General features: G+C 39.2%; 1 protein-coding gene across 2 annotated transcripts; it reads left to right on the top strand.

Moving 5' to 3' along the window:
• The first annotated feature begins 1285 nt into the window (after positions 1 to 1285).
• Positions 1286 to 19767, top strand: CFAP206 (cilia and flagella associated protein 206). Of its 2 annotated transcripts, XM_033002799.2 has the most exons (13): positions 1286 to 1410; positions 3035 to 3118; positions 3416 to 3506; positions 4629 to 4817; positions 5075 to 5233; positions 7559 to 7767; positions 8594 to 8713; positions 11198 to 11396; positions 12109 to 12246; positions 14280 to 14473; positions 15526 to 15669; positions 17802 to 18066; positions 19641 to 19767. In XM_033002799.2, exons 1-12 carry the CDS (start codon positions 1303 to 1305, stop codon positions 18030 to 18032), a joined length of 1866 nt encoding a protein of 621 aa, XP_032858690.1. In that variant the 5' UTR covers positions 1286 to 1302; the 3' UTR covers positions 18033 to 18066; positions 19641 to 19767. The 2 variants fall into 2 exon arrangements, with proteins under 2 accessions (XP_032858690.1, XP_009969809.2); XM_009971507.3 differs by lacking the exon at positions 19641 to 19767 and having other exon boundaries at positions 17802 to 19410.
• Positions 19768 to 21185: the final 1418 nt, after the last annotated feature.

The following is a 21185-nucleotide window of genomic DNA, read 5'->3' as shown; positions in this document are numbered from 1 at the left end:
AGGCACCATCCCATCGATGGGGAGGTCAGGACGGGGGCTGCTGCCCGCAGCCTCTGGAGGTGGCTCTTTCGGGGCGTGAAGGACAGGTATGCCTTCAAGGATGATCTCCCAGGAGGAGTGGAGCGCCACAGAGGAAAGCGATCTACAGTGACCTGGGCAACGACCCGGTCTCCAAAGACCCGGACGATGTCTGGTGTGACGGCAGCGGGTGTGGGGGATGCCCTGGTGCTGAGGGACTGGCTGGCTGCCCAGGCACCCGCCATGGCCTCTCTGCCGGCCGCACCGCCTCCGCCTGCGGCTCCAGCCTGACGAGCTGCAAATCAAACAGGGAATATACACAAAGACATGAATCATAAAGCTGTACCTGCTGCTCTTCGTGCCTCCTCCTACCCTCAAAAGCTCCTTTGGAAGATATCTGTATATTTTGTGTATTCATATATCTATAGATAACATATATATGTATATATGCACACATATAAATACATATACTTGTTTTGTATATACACATATGTGTTGATGGGTATAAATGCATACTTACATACCCCTGTATATGTTTTGCATATTCATATACATCCACATACATGGTTTGCCTATTCATAAACATATATATTGTATGTATGAGTATGTATCTAGGTACATATGCCATATACGTGTTTATATGTACTTATGTGTGTTTATATATACATATGTATATTTATGCATAGCTACATATCACAGAATTGTAGAGTGGTTTGGGTTGGAAAAGACCTTACAGATCATCTAGTTCCAACTCCCCCTGCCATGGGCAGGGCCACCTTCCACAAAATCATATAGCCGTAGACCTCCCCGTACATGGTTCGTATGCACATATAGATGTTTATGGACACATATAACATATATTCCTATGTCTCTGTATACATATGCTTTGTATATACGCAGGCACGTATGTATACATGCTGTGCATGTACACACACGCATATATTCTGTATAGACATGTATTTCTACACATGCACGCATCTCCATCCGGCGGCGGCGGCCGAGGCCGCGCCGCGCCGTGTCCCCATGGCGACGGCCGGTGGCTGCCGCCCGCCCGCGGCCTGCTCCCGCCGATTGCCGCCGGCCGGGCCCGGGGCGGGGGGGCAGGCGGGCAGGTGAGAGCGGGACTTTTTGGGGAACGGCCGGGGCGGTGGGAGCGGGGAGGGACGTGTGTGTGTGTGGGGGGGAATGGGGTGGGCACCCTCAGCCCCTCGAGGAGAAACGTTGAAAGACGAACCCGAAATCTCAAAGAACTGTCACTCGCCTTAATGTGCGTGTTTGTCCAGTATGGCTTTGGCCCAGACCGACAGTGTCATCAAGAAAGTAATTCGTGAAATCGGACTAGAATGCACCGCCCAGGGACAAACTGTTTCTGAAACCTTGGTGGCGTTCATGGTAAGTGCAAATTAAATGTGTAGGGTGGGGTTTTTAAATTATTGTTTCATCTGGGTGTTTTTCTAACCATGTCCAAATTCTGTTGTCATCCGTAAAATATTAAGATAAATATGCATTGATAGCATATAGAACAGAACTTTCAAACCTGGGTGCCTGTAGCTTGGCAGTTCAAACTGTTTTTTAAGGCTTTCATGAGGTAGGGGCGTAATTTTACGCACGGTGAATAGTTCCCCTGAAGTCGCTGACTGACACTGCTCGGACTGAATGACAAGAAGTGAGGACATAAACATTCCTTTGGTCTTAAATGTCAACAGACTTCAAACGTCAGCACCACAGCAGCCGAGGCTTTCAAGGGTGACTTGAACTTTGAAACAACTCAATTTCCAATAGCCCACATTGAGAACTCAGTATAGGGTCCTAAAAACCTGAAAAAGTATTTAATTCCTCTGAAATGCTATTTCTGTGAACATAAGGCCCTGAAAAGGCTGCAGGCCCTGAGTCCTGGGAACTCTTTGAATTCCAACTCAGAGTTCTCCCTCATTTTTCTTCTACAGGCAGATTAACTTTTTTTTTTTTTTTTCTTTTTAACGTGGAAAAGAGTCCCCAAGTTTTAATAACGTTTCTTCCTGCTCTCATACATGAACAAACAGGCACGACACGTAGGTGAATGTTCATGGCAGCAGCTCTATTTATTCTTTGACGTTTACCTCTTTCCTCTATTGTCCTATATTTTCTTTGTTTCTCTGTTTAGGCAGGGCCAGGTAGTATAAATGGGCTGAATATTTGAAGGAGTGGGCTTGGATCCCACTTAAACTAAAAATGAAATGGAGTCAATCTCAGTATTGTCCTTGGTAGAAAACTCTAAGTAGCCTAGAAAACATTATACACTTTGGCATGTCATCTCAGGAGACACAGCACTGCTGCAGAATGTAGTACAAATGCATCTGGAAATACGTGTCTGCAGAAAGGTGTAGCGAGGTTCTTTCTTTATTGATGATATAAGAGCAGAATCAGCTCTTGATAAACTTGTATATGAATGTAATGGTTCACAGCAGTGTTGTTACTCTGCCATTCATTTTTTTTCCTAAAGATGACACGGTGGTTTTAAAAAACACATTGGGCTCAAAAGCAGAATTAATCAAATAAACATGAAAATTTTCATGGTTAAAAAACTTTTACATGTGGTTGGCAAGATACCGAGCAGGCATACCACTTGCAAACATGCACATATTTCCCTGCATGCAGAACAATATGAATTTTTTATCCAAATGGTAAATATTTACACTGATGGATGCAACACCAACCAAGAAGTCTATAAACAACCATGATGTATTTTTGTAAAATTTTACTTAGAAAAATATTTTTCCCAGAAATTTTTAAAGGAGCTGTATTGAAATATTTATCTACAAAGTTTGCATCACAGATTTTTTTTTTCACTTATGTCTGAGAACTGGGATTGAAACTGGCAACGTGTGAAATGAAGCAACTTTGTTTCATTATCAAAGAATGAATGGAAAAAAATAAAGAAATTTTGACTGCATCTGAGATTTTTCAGAAAATAAGTGTAGTTGCAAATAATATATGTTGAGATATAAATTAATAGCTTTCTTTTGTCAATCTCTAGGTGAAAGCTGTTGTCTTAGATCCAAGAAATGACTTTAATGTGGATCAAATCCTTACAGAAAAAGATGTGCAAAATCTTATCCAGGTAATTCTGACATGATGATGAGAGTCACTACTTACATAGGACTCTAGTATTGTTTGCTATATGTTCCTGTAACTAAAATGACATTTTATTTTGATATGAACCCTTTATGGTTCTGTAGCTAAAGTCTGGATTATGTGTTCCTTCATGTTAATAAATGCCTTATACTTCCTGGTGTTCCTAGTATGTTGAGAGGGAGAGGGTCTCTAGCACTGTTGTGAAACCTCTTTCATAGTCCCTGTCAGTTCAGATGTTTCTCCTGTGCTGAGAAAGAACTCACTTCTCTGTCTGTCTTCCTAGATCTGTGTTACCAGGCTACTTGATGCAACAAACCCTTCCCTGAGCACAATTAAGATGCAAGTTTACTTTGATATGAACTATGCAAACCGAGGTAATTTCAATATAAATAAACGTTTTCATAGAAGAAGCTGATTCTGAGTTTAGGATTTAATATGTCTCTCTGTAGGGCTAGTAATGATTCCTGTTAAATGGGCCAGTAAAGCAAAGTAAAAATCCCTGGAGAAATGTGCTGTATAGAGGTATGGTGTTTCAGTATGGATATAGTGGAGAAAAAATGTCCGTTAGATTTGAGAGTACACTCATCTCATCCCATCTGAGAGATTTAATGAATGTAATGTATTAGATTGCTTGAGAACAATTAAGCTTTCAGGTCCAGTGGCTAGCTGCCTTCAAGAAAAACTTGTGCTGAATCTTTGTATCTGAAAGAGAACCAATACCCAGAGCTACACTCGTGTATCTGAAAGAACTTGGTAAAAACATCTTTATCAATATCCCTAACGGAGAGATATGAGCAATCTTGAACAATCAGTTATGGTTTTAACCAAGTATGTTTTGGTCTCATCAGTGGTATCTTCACATGGTCTGAGAGTGGGAACGTGGAAGAAAAATGAGATGAGCAAAATTTCTCTGCTGTAACTTCAGATCTCAATGGGACAGTGAGGGCTGGCTGGGAAACAGAGGACACAGAACAAGAGCAGATAAGAACCAAACATTTCTGTGTGGGGAGGTCATGAAAATTCTTTCTTGTTAGCATGGTTCAAAACCAAAAATTAGCGACACTAGGAAGCTGCTCCAAAGTCTTCTGGACTCAATCAGATCAGTAAGCTCAGTAAGTCCAGTAACGTGCTGAGATCCTGAGCGGTATTCAGATTTGGGTGTGTAACTTCAGGTGTGTATGAAATATGTGCCTGTGTGTTACGTCCTGCTGCAGTCAAAGGAATCCAGAGCCAGAGACTTGCTGCTTAATTTGGCCTGAATAGCTCTCTGGACTCTACAGACTGATGTTAATCATGCTAATTATATTAATTTTTAACTCCACTTCTGTTAATTATAGCAGTATGGTACCTTGAACCATATATATGCTTCTCTTGCACGTATCTGTGCTTCAGAAACCCTAAGTTGGTGTTCTGACTATGGAAATGAATTGCACCCTCTGTATAAGCCAAATTCCAAAGAATTTAGATAGGACTTTCTAACTGTCCTTCTGTCCTAGCTGAATTACTCAGTGAGCAGCGCCGGGTTCTGGTGGGAAGGCTGGCTCCTGTGGTCAGGGATATCACAGACAGTCGTCCTCGTGTGCAAGAAGAAATGGAGAATGTGTATCGCAAGATTGTTAGCTATGTGCTGCTGAGCTCTGGCCTGGGATGCCCAACAGATATTGCAGTTGTCAGGGAGGTAACAGGTCAGTAAACTCCCAGCTGTGAAACTGGGATTTTCTTATTGAAAAATAAATTTTCACCTTCTCTTTGCTCATCTTTAGATACAGATGTGGTAAACTGTGATGAATACTTACTACCCAAAGTGTCACTGATCAGCCTTGAAGTCTAAATTTGCAATGGATTTCCTACTATTTGCAGTTGTTCAGGAGAGGGCATTTTTGCTTATTTAATGATTTGCTTTTCTGTTCCCTCGTTTTCTCACCCTTTGTAATACTTACAGCTGCCCTGCAGAGTGTGTTCCCCCAGACAGAGATGAGTACTTTCATCTCACTCAGTAAGAAGAACAAAGAGCAACAGCTGAAAAATCTTGCCATGCTAGTCACAGGAATTCGGTTGTACAACAAGGAATGTGGGAAAGGAGGAAGCAACATTGATGACTGTAAGTAGACAACTGCATTTGGGCTGTGTATTCCAAATTAATTCTTCCTGGCCGCCTTCACTGGAGCAGCTCCAATAATATCCCATCTCTCTAGATCAACAGCTTTGACTCAGGGTCCGTAAAGCTGAAGGAAAAGTAAGTATTTGGTATTGATTACAGGTTTCCATGTAGGCTACTACTTTTTAGCTAAGAGAGAGCCCTATGAAGTTGATATGGAAGGATTATAGGTATTAGCTTCACGGACTAATCTTCCTCATGATAACTGATTCCTTGCCATTAAGTGAATTAAATACGCAATGTTTGTTTTTAAAAGCAATTAATTAAAATATTGAAAGGACCCTGTCAATCCAATTACAATTTTCTGTTGAGCATGTGTAGTGAGAAGTGATAAAAGTTGCTGGGGCATTATTGCAGTCTGGTAGAGTAACCTCTTCAGATTCTTAACGTGTTCTCAAAAGACTTTTGCATTTTGAATCTTTCTGCTTCTTTAATAAGCAAAAAATGTCAATGGCTATCCTGGAATTTTTCAAAATTTTTCAGAGTAGGGCAAAACTTTGCTATCCTTCTTCTTTGCTCTTTTCCCCAAAAGCCACATTATTTCTGGTAAGTTTACAACTAATAATCAAAGAAATGACTGGTCAGCGGAAATGTTTTTGTGCATATGCATGCAGTATTGTAGCTCAGTGTGGAGACTTCTTTGTAAGGAAGGCTGCAGCCCAATTTTAGGGGAAAACCTTTTATCTTAAAAGACTAAAGTTTTTGGAATAAAGGCTACAGCACATACCTCTCCTGATAAGAAAATTGTGCTTTATTGGACAGCAAAGCACTTGCTTAGCTAGTCGGCATTTTAAGTAAAGCAGTATAATTAGGAAAAACAAGATATACTTACTACATCAGAGAAAGAAGTAAGCAACTTTCTAGATTTTAGTGATTTTTTTTCTCTCACATGCTAAGCAAGGCATTGTTGGTTTTCTATTTTTATAATGCATGCTTTCCCACAGATGTTGACTTTCTGTGTTGTGGCTGGCTCTGTTCTAGGTTCACTGGGCCTGGGTTGCTGCATGAGGGAAGATTGAACTATTGTGGTTATACAAAAGGCATGATTTACAACATGTTGTGGCCTTTGTCTCTATAGTATCTGTGGGCTATGTAATCTATTAAAATAGATAATAAGACTGTTACTCCTGTTACATTTGTTAGCTTACTATAATATGGATTTCTTTGCTCTGACCTGTTTGCATAACACTTTAGAATAGATGGAAAAATCACAGTATGAATGCTCTTAGATCCAGAGATAAAATGGACGTCTTTAGACCACTAAAGCCTTAATTTAAGTGTTGGCAGCAGTCTTGCTGGGGTAGGGCTCCACCTTGGCATTTTACCCTGCTTCCAAAAAGTTAAATCAGCCAAGTGCTAAGCTTTTTCCACCTGTGGTTAGACCACTTGTAATGCCTGTGCAAATTTACTTCCCATTCTAGCTTTTTTAAATCCAGCCTTTCTGTGCTCACAGGGTTTGGAGTAGACATACCTCAAGCATAATTACTGCACTGCTGCTTGCTGATGTTGCTAGCATTAGAAGTTCAACCCACACAACAAAGGGCTGTATTATGCACTTAAAGAAACTGGCTAGGCTGCCTTATGCTATTTCCTTGCATAAATGTATGCTTAAGTAACAAAACATATAAAAACATTCAGTGTAATGATTGTCTGCTGTTGATAATGAAATTTACATTTAAAAATTATTAATTATAGTATACTTTATATCAGCTAAAATATGTTTTATTGACATGTGCCATTTTGGGGAAGTTTGGGGTTTTTTTTAGTAATAATGCTGAATTTTAATAACTGCATAGGCATATTTTTTCATGTAGTACCTGTCTTCTGTTTTTAATAATAATCCTTGACTCATTCTTAAAGCATTGTTAGATCTCAAAGTGCCCAGGAAATGGGAGGCCTGTTATTGTGATTATTACTTTACAAATGAGGACACTGAGAATTGAAAATCGTACAGATTGCCCGAAGTCTCTCAGGAAGCCCATGTCAGTAGTAGCAACCGAACTGCATCTACTATAAACCAAGTTTTCTCAGTCCTTGACTTGACTGTGGTATTTCCACACCTGTGATTCTGACTGTTTCGAACCACTTGACTAGTAAGATAGAGTGGTTGAATCTAGTACACAAGCATTTGGAAATGCATGTATGTAAGGACAAAATTTAGAAATTCTATTGGAAGTCTACTTTTCTCAAATACTGCACTGTGATCTTTTGCTAATGATTTAAATAATTCTTTTTATAAGTATCTCATATTTTTTTCTGTATAAACAGTGCCAGCCATTCTGAGTGAAGCCATTCCGTCAGCTACACGGACTGTCGATGAAGATCTTAATACTTGCCATACATTAGCCCACCAGTACACAGCTCTGTTGGAATCGATGCAGGAAGACCAACACAGATATGCACAGCTTCGTGCTTTCAAATTAAAAGAAGCGCTGTTCAATGTGAGACAATATGAGGCCTTCCTTTGCATCCTTCTGGTGAGATACCATCATGTTACATCCTGTGAGTTTTTATCGTGGATGGAATATATTCAGGTTACCCATTTGTACCAACAGAAATATAAGAAAAATGATTCAGAAATAAATAAAATTTATCTCACTATATGAGAACCTACATCATCTGTCATGCTGAACTTCGTACCTAGCTTGCTGGGTTTGGCTACTGTCAAGTAAAACAGAAAGTGAATTAATTGTTTGCTGCAGTGTGACCATGCTTCCATTTCTTTTCTGGAGGTTTCCTTTTTTGGCTTAATTTCATTAACAAAAGACTAATAAAGTAGGACACTTTTCTTACTTGCATATTGATAGTCACTGCCCCAAAAGGCATGAGAGAAAAAATCTATTTGTTCAGTTCATAAATCACCTCAATTTTAGTCTGCAGACATCTCCAACACATACAGAGTCATGGGAAGTCTTCGAAGAATACAGTTTAAATTCTTGAAACTTGTTTTGTTTATGAAGACCTTTTCATTTGTCTTTTGAGAAACTGCAGGGGTTTATTTGTTTTTTTCTGTATATCATAAAGCCTGGAAAAAATACTTATCTTTAAATATTTTGTCAATTCTCTTCATTATAAAAATGTAGAGGCTTTCTTTAAAAATTACTAGTATGTTTGAGAGAAGCACCTGGTTTTATACCTGAACACTTAAGGAAAACTGTATTTTGTGGAAAGTTAGGGTGCATTTCATTACTTAAAACAGCTGTCTGAAAGCAGTTGAATGAAGAGATCCAAGTAAACACTTACTAGTAAATATATGGGGTTTTGACTGTCATACATCTTAACTGAAGTAAGTTCTCTTTCCAGACTGATGCAATTACGGGTGCTCAAGCAGTTGAAAAGATGAATGTGCAGTTTGCAGCAACAATGGAGCAGCTGAAAAACAAGGTGCAGAATAAGGTTTCCATAGATACCAAAGAAGTTTTTGTAAGTATTTTGAATGGAAAACCGCTTTCTTCTTAATTATAAAAGATTACTAAAGTATTTAACAGTGTATTTTTGCATAGTTTTTGTTAAGAAAAAGGCTAGATTATTTTCTCTCTATTATAACAGCATCTGTGATTACTGAAGGGGCAACTAAACTAAAAGATTTGATCTCAAGGTAAAAGAAAAGCAAGGTACAAAGAGGGGCAGAAGGAATTAAAAGGTATTTTACTGTAAGTGTCTTGAGTCATTTGCCAGTATTTGTAGATTTACCATGATATTTTCCTGTTTTGTGTAAAAAATCTCTCCTGTTCCTTGCAGAAATAGTAAGGACACAATGTTGACAGATAACAGCACATCAAAGTGTGATTCTCTTCAAGTCCTTTCAGATAGCAATTCCTGTGATAACAATATGACTGCTTGATACAATTTTTCTAAAGAAATCAGGTTTCTGTGAAGGGGGTTTCAGACTTTTTGCCCCTCCCAATAACTTCTGAACCTGCTGGCCAGTTTCAGTCAAATTTGCCAGATCTCAAAATATGTTATTTCCTGCAAGTTTTGTGAAAAACAATCAACTTGAGAGACACAATTAGAGCCCTCTTAAGACCAAGTCTGAAATGGGAGTGCCACCATTACCTGCTGGTTTGTGTGCTGTCTGGCCAGTGAGCAGCCACAGATCCATGTTCTGTACTGTTCTACCTGCAGCTGGGAGCTACAAGACATGGGAGGGAGGTGCTGGAGAAAGAGGGAATGAGTGTTGCAAAGTGTAGGTATTGTAAAAGAGGGTGCCCAATGACCCTGTGGAAACCTGGGATTATTATGATGGCATGGTGTAAAGGAAATGGGAGAGAAATATGTCAGAAGTCAGCTTAATTTAGATTTGCTCTTCATGGAAGAGCTCAATTTTGTTTGATATGTCTGTCATTTTAATTCCTCATAGCTAGCTGTTGAACTAGTTTGCAGTTCATACATATGTGAGGTTGTATTTCATCCTTCTAAACGAATAATTAGAAAGCAAAACAAAATCTGTGGAGGAGGGAGTAAAAAATAAAATACTCAGAGTATTTTTTTATACTTTCCATAAGGGCATCTGACGTGGGAACTCACGGGTATGGCATTTTAACTGAGGTACATCTCAGATGTGATCTGATGCTTCAGTTTATGTGTGCTTGTGATTTTATAAGCCAGATGTTTTCATTTGGAGAACATTTTCCCCTCTCGTCCAGCTGCTCAAAGCATTTTTTTCTCTCCTGTATCTTCATGGGGCTTAAGTGACTGATATACACATTACCCTTTTCCCTAGAAGCTGTCTGCTGTTGTCTGCTTCCTTCCTAGGTTTTTTTTCTCTCTTCAGGCTGGTTAGTTATTTTTAATTCTCTGCTGAAGACAGAATATGCAATGTCTTTTGATTTCAGGTCTTTAGTAGGTAGAGGTTTCTCTATTAACACACCATTTAAATAGTTCTTCTTGTCTTCAGATGGTTGCTGAGAAGCTGGATCCTCTACAAATGTAGAGAAGCAGGACATTCTGCCTTCTGAAAATGACAGGATAAGGCCTATATTTCTAGTAAACATTTGTTTTAAGAAACATAGTAGATTTCATTAATATTCACTGTTTATTCTAGTAAGAATGATTTTGATCTTGCTGCCCACCTTTTAATTTCTTCCAGTTTTGTAACCATAACATTTCCACAGTGTTAGTGATGCTGATGAATTCCAGAGCTGACTCTATTGGCTGTTCTTATAATAGTGTTGTTAACACGCATAAAATATAATGTTGTTAGTGCACATTTCAGATTTCTTGAATCTCTTCCTGTAAATGCTCTGTGTGTTTAGATGTAACAGGGCACATTTTACGTCACTGTCATTGAAGTCAACATTTAAACTCAAAGCTTGTAGGCTTCTTCTGTATGTGAGTACACCTGTATGTCATCATTCCTGCTGGGAATGGCAGCTTCCACTTCTGTCCTGAACCCTCTACCACACTGAAGAGGCTTGCACCCCATTAATTTGACACATTTGATGGCCTGGGGGGCTGTGGTACCAAGTCCCTCTGAAAGCAGGGCAGACAGAATAATGAAACCTGATAGTTTGTGCATATAGGTGTGGTTTTACCTCATTTAGTACTTAACCAGGTGCATTTCTTGTGGTCCTTCTTATTCCTCTACACCTTATTTTCAGTTATTGCCAATGAAGTGCTCTATTCCAAGCATGGTCTCAGAATGTATTTGGGAAAGGCTTTGGAGTAAAACGTAGAAAAGTACCATTCTGGCCTGTGGGCCTGCCTGCTGAATGTATGTGCTTTGGGTCATATGTGATGGGAGCTCCTCTTACAATGCCCAGGAGTTCCCCTGGAATTTCTGGATGCTGAAGGCCTCGGAGATCAGCCCCGCTTTGTTTATAGCAGGGATTGTTGTGCACAGCACTCGGGTTACAGTGCAGACATAAAACAAATCTGGATTTCAGATCATTTCCTCTGTTTTTCTAGCCTCTGTTTGTTGCACTTTCTAACCTCTGGACCAGCTTTCAGGATGAGATGCTACTGCTAAGCTTCCTCACAAATATGACTAACAATCTGCAACAGTTCTTGGAAATCCAATCACAGCTTTTTCCTGAGGAAGTGCTAACGACTCTTCTGGAAGGAGTGACTGTGAAAAGTGATGAGGAAAGGATGAGAGAAACCATGGGTACTGAAAGTTATTACTTTTTCATTTTCCTTCATTTTACAAGATTTTGTGGTTTGAATTTTCTTTACGGAAGGTGCTACACATTGATTTTTTAATAATCAGAACTTGCACAGTAAATTAAAATGAGCAGTATGTGGATTTATTTTCAGGTACTGTAATTTGGGCTTTTATTTTTATATATAAAATTAAAATATAGCTACTGGATACAAACATACTGTTTAAAAATGGCAGAATGATCAGAGAATAATATTTCTACTTTTTTTTTTTTTTTAATTTAACTTCTTAAGTTTGTTTATGTCTTTTTATACCTTTCACAACTTCTGAAATGGAGGGGGGGGGGATAAAAAAGCTAATTTAACAGGTCTTTGGTTACCAGAAATGTTTGTAAGATGGTATCCCTAGCAACCAGGTTATACTCCAGGGAATTTGTAATGCATGAGTGGGTGAAAACAAAATAGCAGAATAAGTTATTACCTTCCTGTTGTTGTCCCCTGTTTCCAAAGGAAACTAATGCTGTTAAAGAAGGCTCCGGCAGGACTGATTTTTCAGTACTAGCTCTCTTAAGGCAAAGCTAAAGTTTGGCTTTTGGGATCTTGGCGCTGCGGGTCATCCAGTGAAGACCAGAGTAATACAGTCATCCTGTAACATTATTATATTTTAAACATCTGTTGTTTTATTACTAAAATCCTTCCTTTGTTAAACCTTTTCTTAGGAACCAGCGTGAATGTATCTGATTTCAAGAACCAAGAGTGGCTTTTTCCAGAGACTACTGATAATTTTGATCAGTTGCTAATCCAGTACCATGGTTTCTGTGCACATGCAATTGGTGTGAAAGGCCTCACCCTCCCAGGTATGCTTTGTAGTTAGGTCTTTTCCATACTTTGTATGTACAGAAGTATAGGCAAAATGTAAAGACATGTTCTGAATTAATCCTCTTATGTCAAAGCTGGAGTACTGTATTTTCGAGTTTGTAATTTTCACCCCAAATAACTTATTTCCCCTGATAAAGTAGTTTTCTTTTAAAAGTACACAAATAAACTGCCCTAAATGGAAGGTAGGAGGGCTTCAAGAGAAAGTAGGCGCGAGCGAGCAGAGGCAGAAACAAGATGGGATGGATAAATGTTTCCTCTTGCTGTATGTGCATCCATGTAACCTACACTGCAGCCAAATGCAGGTTTGTTTACTGTTGTTAATGTGTTTTAATACAGGCATAGGAAAATGGTCATTCCTTCTGTTTTGTGTATCCGTGTGTTGGAAACACACCCATTCATAGCTACATCATATATATTTCTAAATAGTCATTAAGAAGTACCGAAAATCTTCTCTGAAAAGAATACAAAAGTGCACTTGATTAAGTCAACTAATTGTAGGAAATTTTTTTGTCTCTTCTGGGGTCATTTGTCTTGAAAGCAAGCCTTATGTCAGCTACCCCATCAGTTCATGTTTTCTGCCTCCCTATCCTTTATAGAACCTATCCATACAGAATTTTTTTAAAGCTACAGGAGGTTAGGAGAAAAATACTGCCATTACTTGGCAGTATTAAAAAATAGATATTTTAATGGCAGTGTAAATGACTTACACTTATTTAGTACTGGATATAAGAACAACTGTCCTGGGTTGGACTGAACGTCGGTCTAGCTCTGTATCTGATTTCTGGATGTGGACAGTCATGAACACTTGAAGATTATGAGAAATCAAGTAGGAATGATCCTTCCTTAACTATACCCTTCCCTGTTCTAGCAGTTAGTGGTTATGGGATTTCCCGAGATAAATGTTGAGTCTGTAACCTTCTGTTGAATAATCCTTGATAGAGGTTTTTCATATATCTAATTGCTTTTTTAATCCATTTAGAGTTTACCATGGGATATTCTTATTGTCAAGAGTCCCACAATTATAATTATATATACTATGAAAAGGTACCTCTTTTTGAGATGCTTTTAAGCTTAGGTTTGATAATTTCATCAAAGACCTGATAGTCTTTCTATTAGGAAAATTAACAAACAGTAATTTTATATTGCATGCAATTCATGGTTTTATAACCCTGTATCATATTATTTCTTTTCAGTTGCTTCTTTTTAATGCTGAAGAGGCCTCTTTCTTTAACCCCTCCTTCTGTGAAAGGTCTTCCAAGCCTCTGATCACACCCAACTCCCTTCATTTTACTTTTATTCTGCTGCATTGGAACAAAATATAGTATTACAAATGTAGCATATAGGTTGTTATAATGTTGGCTTTCTTCTCCCCCTCTGCTTGCATCCTGATAATTCCTGACATTCTTTTTGCTTTTATGATTGCCACTGAGTAGTGCCATTTAATATTTTCAAGGTGCTGTCTGTGATGGTTCTAGGTCTTTCCTGGGCAATGACAGCTGAAGCAGCGCCTGCCACTGTCCTTGAGATCAATTTGTGTTTTCCTATATAAGTCATTTGGCCTTTACTGACATTTCATTTTCTTTGTTAATTTATTGTCCAGCTTCTCAGCTGCTTCTTCAGTTAATTCTGGTGCCCTCGGTGTAAAGCCCTTTGGTTTAAATGGACTGCTGATCTGCAATCAAATATTTGCTGGAGATTATAGGGGAAACATTTGTGGATATGGGCTGTTTTCTTATGCCTTTGCCATAGGTGTTTTATCTGTTGTTTTTCTGTCTAACATGCACTAGGGCATGCTGAATGTGAACTGATCAAAAGCAGTTGTACTGACCTAATGAAATAGACTTCTCTGTATTTAAAAAAAGCTTACTTTCAGGGATTTATTCCGATTTCAGAAAAAAGGAAGTGAAACTCACTTGAGGGAAACACAGAATCTTGATTTCAAATGTCTTTTGTAGTGGATATCATACCGTTCACTATTTTATTTTGTGGGGTTTACTTTGGTGTTTTTTAGGAAATCCTGCTATTGGAATTTTGAAGCACAAGGAGAGATACTATGTTTTCAGTTCCAAAGAAGCTGCATACATCTTTGCTCAAGATCCAGATAAGTTTATTCAGCTGAATGTAGAAAAAGCAAAAGAACATGCAGAGCTAATTCAACTGCTCGAGCTTCATCACCAGTTTGAATACTTTGCTCTGTCTGCACAGGTAGGCATTGCCCATGCCTCTTGCAGAACACCTGTTGGGTCACTGGTTGTTCTGTCCTTCCTAGAACATAAAGAGAACGGATGATACTCATCTTTAGGAAAAAAGTGTGATCATCTGCCTATCATACAGAATGTCTGAAGGTCCATCTTTTCCAGGTCTTTAGGATGTTGATAAGAAACATTTTCCCTTAAATGTTGTTCTCACCTTATCTCTTCATAGGAGAATATGTAGAGCCGAAGGATTGCGGCAGTGATAAAAGCCGTTTGTCCTTAGACTAGGAAGATCCTGTGTCTGATGTTTCTTTTCCTCGTTTTTTGCAGCAGTAGCTTAAAGGGACAGCAAATAAATGCAATAGGAGATAAGCCAGATACTGTATTAACTGGAACTTTAGCTTAGTAGTTCATCAGGAAGTGCTGGATGAGGATGTAGTGATAGCTGGGGACAGGAATTATGGAATAGATTACAAAATGAAAGGGGACTCATTAATAATGAATGCAACAGTGCTGCTATATGAAATCCAAAGACTTGACTTGGATTCATCGACATTCTCTGTGATCCACCGTGAATTCTGGGTCCCTAGCAATGGAAAGAAAGTAGTCCTGAATTGGCCCTTGGTGAGAAAGACATAGTTTATATCCTGGCTCTGGCAGAGATGTAAGCACTTCTCCTAATTATTTTTAGTCCATTCATAATGACAAACTGAGGTGCCTGCATCATAAAATACTGGTGGTGGTAGTGGTGGGACCGGTTTTTAACAAAATATAATCATTAAGCACTCACTCGGGATGTGGGAGTCTAAAATTCAGCTGTGGCCTCTGCTGAAAGGGTTTTCTGTCAGAAATTAAATCCATCAAATACTTAACGGCTTCTTCATTTTAGCAGGGGCAGTGGGAACAAAATTATTGTTGAATGTAAAAATCATTATCCACTTGTGGTTTGCAGGTTTCTATTTGCTTTTAAAAAGTAGCATATCCATATGCTGTTTTTCTTAGATGTCTGTATTCTTCTCATTAATGCCTTGATTGGTTATGGGTTGTATTTTTTTCATCCAGGCCAGAAACGCAGACAAATACTTCATGAAACCAACCACAAAATGTGACAATAGTACTCAAACTGATACTCACATCTTGCCTCCAACTATTGTGACATCCTATGAGTGGAATGAATGGGAACTGAGAAGAAAAGCTATAAAATTGGTTTGTATTGTTATTACCAGATTTTCATTGTTGGATAACAAAGTCGAGAATAAATTACTGTCACCTTTATGTTGCAAGGGACAAAATCTAACCTTATTCAAAGACATACACTTTGTTACAACTGGATCAGTATTTTTTTCCAGATACTTTCTCTCCTTATTTCTATACTTTCTTATTCTCCCACTTTTTCCATATTTTTCCCCAGTTTTTTGAGCAGTGCTTCCACTGCTAGGTCTATTCATTCCAAATTTTTCAGTTCCCTTCTTTAATTAATAAGAATTTGTTGATTAGCATTGAATTTTAAAGTTGTTTCTCTACACTCAAATAAATTTAGCCGGTTGAAGATACTGCTGTGTATTTTTTTTGTAAAAAAACAGAAGGTAGCAGAAAGGTTTGGATCAGTCAAAACTGTATTGCAGAAAGGTTTGGGTCAAGCAAAACTGTATTGCAAGTTGAGCAATTTATATTAATTACCATCAAGTAAGAGGAGGAAAAATGTAGTAACTGGCAGACAGACTGGTTAGGAATACCTTTGGATGTGTTTGACCCTGTAGAAGCTTTGAGCTAACTTACCCATCTTTGAAAGGTGTCAAAGCATGAGGCTTTTCTTTTTGTCTTTTTTTTTTTCCCCATAATGAAGTACTTTTCATTTTATCCTGACTCTTCACGTTTGCTAAAATCAATGCTGCTTTAAAAAAAAATAAAAATAATTCCCTCTTTCATGTAGGACTGGAGAGGTAAGAAACAGGGCAAGTAGCCTTTATGCTGTATATAGAAGCCAGAGGAAATGTTTGTTACACTATCATGATGATTTTCTGACGGATTAGAAAGTGCAGTCTGTCCACAGAAGGTTGGCCACATACATAAAAGCTTTTAAAGTAACAGTATATATTTTTAAAGCTTCTTTCTAGGGTTTGCACATGCAATTGTCAAGGTATAGAACCTGATTTTCACAATTCAATCAAAATGAATTTGTAAGTGCAGGGAATATGCAGTTACCAATATCAACTGGACACAGAATACCAGAGGGTTGATATTTTTTTTTTTTTGTCTGTGAACAGATGCACTGTGAAGGCCAGTGGTCTGCTGTACAGCCTATTCCCTTTCTATTGTTCTTTTTGCGATGAGATCTCTAACTTTATAAAAGGAAACTAAAGTTTTGAACTGAGAAATCTTACCAGTGTTAACTGGCTTATAGAGGATTCTAACTAATAGTTGTTACTGAGGTATATAAAGAAGCCAGTTAGGTTTATGAGAGGCCTAGCTAAAAGCCTCCTTTGCTTCTGTAATGGACAAAAGTACATAAATAATTGTAAGATGTGGTCAGCGGCTTATCTTTAGCATAAGTAAATGTGGCTTTTTTACAATAGCTGAGCATGAAAACCATTCACAAGCAAATTTGTAGCTTGTTAGTTTGAAATATTTAGAGAAAGTACTTTAAAATACTAAGGGTGTTTTAGCCTCAACTGTCCATATGGGAGATTAGTAATGCTGAGTGGAAACAAAAAATGCCAGACGCGTGCACAAATGTTTTGTCTACAGTGACTATGCTGAATTTGTAATATGGAGGTGATACAACATTTAGAATCAGAGTGCTAAAGTAACAGAAATAGCCTACCAATGCATCTGTGAATTTGACACTTTAGGAGACCATCGGACATATTTGTGGGTTTTATTAGAGAATGATCTTAGATGCCTTGGGGGTTTTTTCTGTTCTTTATACTTAGCCAGAAAACTTGTAGTGACCTTGTTGGCCTGCCATCACATGCAGTGTGCTTTCAGAATGACTGAAATTAATTTGAAGCACTGGAAGAACTTGCCATGAAAACAACATTTTCTTCTGACAAAACAAAGGCTTAAAATTTGAAGCACAACAACCGAAGGAAAATACGAAAGCAGTTAAGAGGCTGACTTAAAATTGTGTGGGCTACGTACAGTGCTGTTCACACATCCTTCTAGTCTAGGAATTACCAAATCACAGTTGTAACTGTACATTGATAGTAGGGCGAAGTGGGACATGTTCAAGATTTGTGAAGCCCATAGATGCAAAATGTACAAAGACACCTAAGTGTACGCTAGTGCTAAAACGTTCAAACAAAATTTTGCTTAATCTGATCTTTTTGTGTCTTTAGGCCAATTTGCGCCGAAAATTAACTCATGCCATGCAGACTGATCTCAGCCATATGAGAAGACACAACTCCACCCAAGTGTACTTGCCAAAAGATGTTAGCACCCAGACTAAGCGTGACAACTCAAGCAATGTACCCAGGCCCCAGATTTTCTTGGAAGGTCTCCAAGGAGGATCATCTCCTACTACTCATATGGTCAAAGTAGATTTAACAAGAGAAATAGCTGAAACCTAAGTGAAGATGAGAAACCTGAAGATATATATTGAATGTATATATGAAAATCCCTGCATATTTCTGAATTAAGATTTTGCCGTGTCTGTTGATTCCAGGAGCAATTGATTTATTTCATTTATCAGCTGGGGCTGCTGACTGGCATGAAGTGATATAAATTATAAGACCAGTTTTTAAAAAGCAATTTAGAATCAAGATGTTCCTAAAGACTTTAATGTAAACTAACATTTCAACGTGTAGTGTGTGTCCTGGGCTTTTCTGGAGGTTTTTAATGCAGTGATTGCTTGCCGAAACACTGTTGTTAAGAGCCATGTCTTCGGTACATGAAACGTATAATGTCAGACAAGCAGCTTTTACGAGATATGGGGCCAATGCTGCAGCTCCTACAGAGCCATAATTCCCGTTGGCGTGAAGTAGAACTGATCTCAGGAGAGTCACCCAAATGTCACAGCTCCACACATAGAGCAGAATCATCATGGTCAAACCAGCAAAGTGAACTTGGTCTGGGTCCCTGGGCCTGTGCATTTGTGCTGTCGTTGCAGGGCAACGGCTGTTACGGGTGTAGGCCAGGGCAGGGAGGTGGAGAGGACAGAACCTATCTCGGCTCTGGCAGCCTATTACATCTCTAGTAATTTCTGTATTGGCTGGCTAAACAGAGTGCTGGTGAGCACGCTGGAAACCACAGGAGCTTGACTTCAGGGCACCTTTCTGAAAGCTCTGTTTCACTTCTGTTTGAGAAACTACAGCACAACAGGAAAAAGGTTTTCATCTTTATTTCATTATGGCACGGAAATATGTGCCAGGTCTGATGAACGCAGCTGCAGCTAGCGTTTCTGTTTGTGAAAACCTGAGTCATTTAAGATGAAAAATCTTCTCAAATGGCAACAGGGGGTACTTTAAAAGAGAGATACTTCTCATAACAGCCGAGTTCCACAAGTTACCATCTGCAAAATGTCTGGATGTGCAACTGTGATTGCAGAGTGTGCTAAGGTTTCCAAATCTCTTTTTTGGTCAGGTGCAGCGTGGTTTCCTGGGTCTTTGTTACACAAACTTGTGACAATGAAGCTTGAAGATTCAAGCTGCTGGGTGATTTTTCTGTGGCACTGTGCAGGATAGCATTCTCTTTTTGTTCAACTGTCTCCAAGGCGTCTGGCTTTAAAGTTACACAGCTGGGACAAGACCACAAGGCATTATTTTAAAAAAAGGAGCAGGAGGAGAGCACAGAAAGAACTTAGCTAAATGATTTTCCACTAGGTGATTTTCTTCTTCATGAAAATAAACTGATCAGTAGCAGCGAGATGTGCTGCTCCTCCCATGTTTTTACATTACAAGCTGGCACCAGTTTTTAGATTTATTAATAAAAATATGAATGCTATTACCAGCTGCAGCTTTTTTTTTCAGAGAAAAATACAGTTATTGAATTATGATATACTTCTTCTTGTGATATCTATGGTTTTTATCATCATTTGCTTTGAGCCTTTTATGTTAAAGTTCTTACTTTGAACCAACAAATTGGTGTTTCAAAAATCCATAAATACATTTATTTAAAACTGATGAGTGAAAATCCCTTTTATCCTGCTTACTCTTTTTTTTTTTTTTTTTCCATTGCAGAATGTCCTGCAGTATTCTAAAATACTGGGGAATACAACTGTAATCTACATCTCTGTTTTGGCACGGCAGAAACATGGCGGTAGCGAAGAGTTTACTCCTGGCAATGAGAAATGCATGTGTGAGGTTCCTGGGTGTTTACTACTGATAAAATAGTCCAGAAAGGAGAGGTGACTTTTCAGAATGGCCTTACTCATGTGAAAGGGGATACAACATTGAGTTAATGCCCACTTGAACCTGAGTGAGTTTCTACTCAAACCTGGTTTTCCCATTCTGCTGCTGCACCGGCGAGCGTACTCATAAGGGGAAGGCCACGCAGAACACGGACAGCCTCACAGCCAGTGTTACCCGAAAGCGGTAATTAATTCACTCTCTACGACTCAGTTTTGGAGTTTTAGAAAACAAGCATTCTTCAGTACAGCGCCAGACACACAGGGGACAGCTCCTCCTAATGTGTGACTGAAAACAAAATCAAAAAGCATTTATACTACCTTAATCATACACATTCATTGCATTTTTATCATATTTTTATCATGTTCCTAACTTTTCCGAGAACCCACTAGCATATGTTAATGTCTCTTGCGCATGTCTGTTGGAGTCTTTAAGTGGTTGTCAGGGGTCTTTAGATGAAGGCTTGTAGTCTTCTTCACTGTGTCTGCCAGTTGACGTGTGGTCACATGTATCTTGTCCTCGGAGGCTGGCCTGGTCTGGTTTTGTTGCTAATTTGCAGCTTCTTTATGTTTCTTTGCACCTGCTACTACCAGGCCGAACCGTCTAAAGTAAGATTATTTATGAGTGCCTTATCCTACAGTTATTCTAACTATTCCTTAAAGGATTGGTATTTGTTCTGCAGCACAATGGTTAAATGGTTAAAACAGCTTAAATTGATCTTAATAATTCTATTCCACAATTATTTTCTAATAATCTTAGTTCACAGGTATCACCAGGGCTTCTGTAACAAAGAGCAATGCTTGTGGTTACTAGGCTTTAAGGTTATTCGAAGGATAGCTCATCAGAGCCACTGGGATCCTGTGCGTTTACAGCTGCTTTTTTGTTGTTTTGGGGTTTTTTTGTACCAGAGTCGGGTCTAAATTGACCTGCGTCTTTCCAACCACTGACCCTTGTGTACACACAGGAGAGAAACGAACTGCTCGGATAAAGGTTACGAGAGGAAGTAAGTAAGTAGAAGCCCATGCACTGAGTAAGTACGCGTCAGACAAAAGCACGGTTCGGGGGGGGGGGGGGGGGGGGGGAGCTGCAGCCTCGTCCCCTCACCCCTCCGGGAGCGCCTCAGGGGAACGGCGCCCGCCCTTTGCTCTCCGGCCTCCCGCTGCTCCCAAATGTCTTTCGAGGCGACGCTGCCGTCGGACAGTGCTCGCACGGCTGCGTTCCGAACAGCCTCCCATTTTTTTTTTTTTTTCTCTTATTTAAGGGATAAAATCGGTGAAAGCTGAGAGCAACCGCCTCCGCCGGACGAGCGGGAGAGGCGGGCACCGCCCCCGCCCGCCAGGGGGCAGCCTGCCTCCGGGCCCAGCCGCCGCCCGGCGG

This window comes from Tyto alba, unplaced genomic scaffold (assembly GCF_018691265.1).
Source record: "Tyto alba isolate M040663 unplaced genomic scaffold, T.alba_DEE_v4.0 Super-Scaffold_40, whole genome shotgun sequence".
In the NCBI taxonomy this organism is placed as follows: domain Eukaryota; kingdom Metazoa; phylum Chordata; class Aves; order Strigiformes; family Tytonidae; genus Tyto; species Tyto alba.
This window is presented reverse-complemented; position numbering and strand designations above follow the sequence as displayed.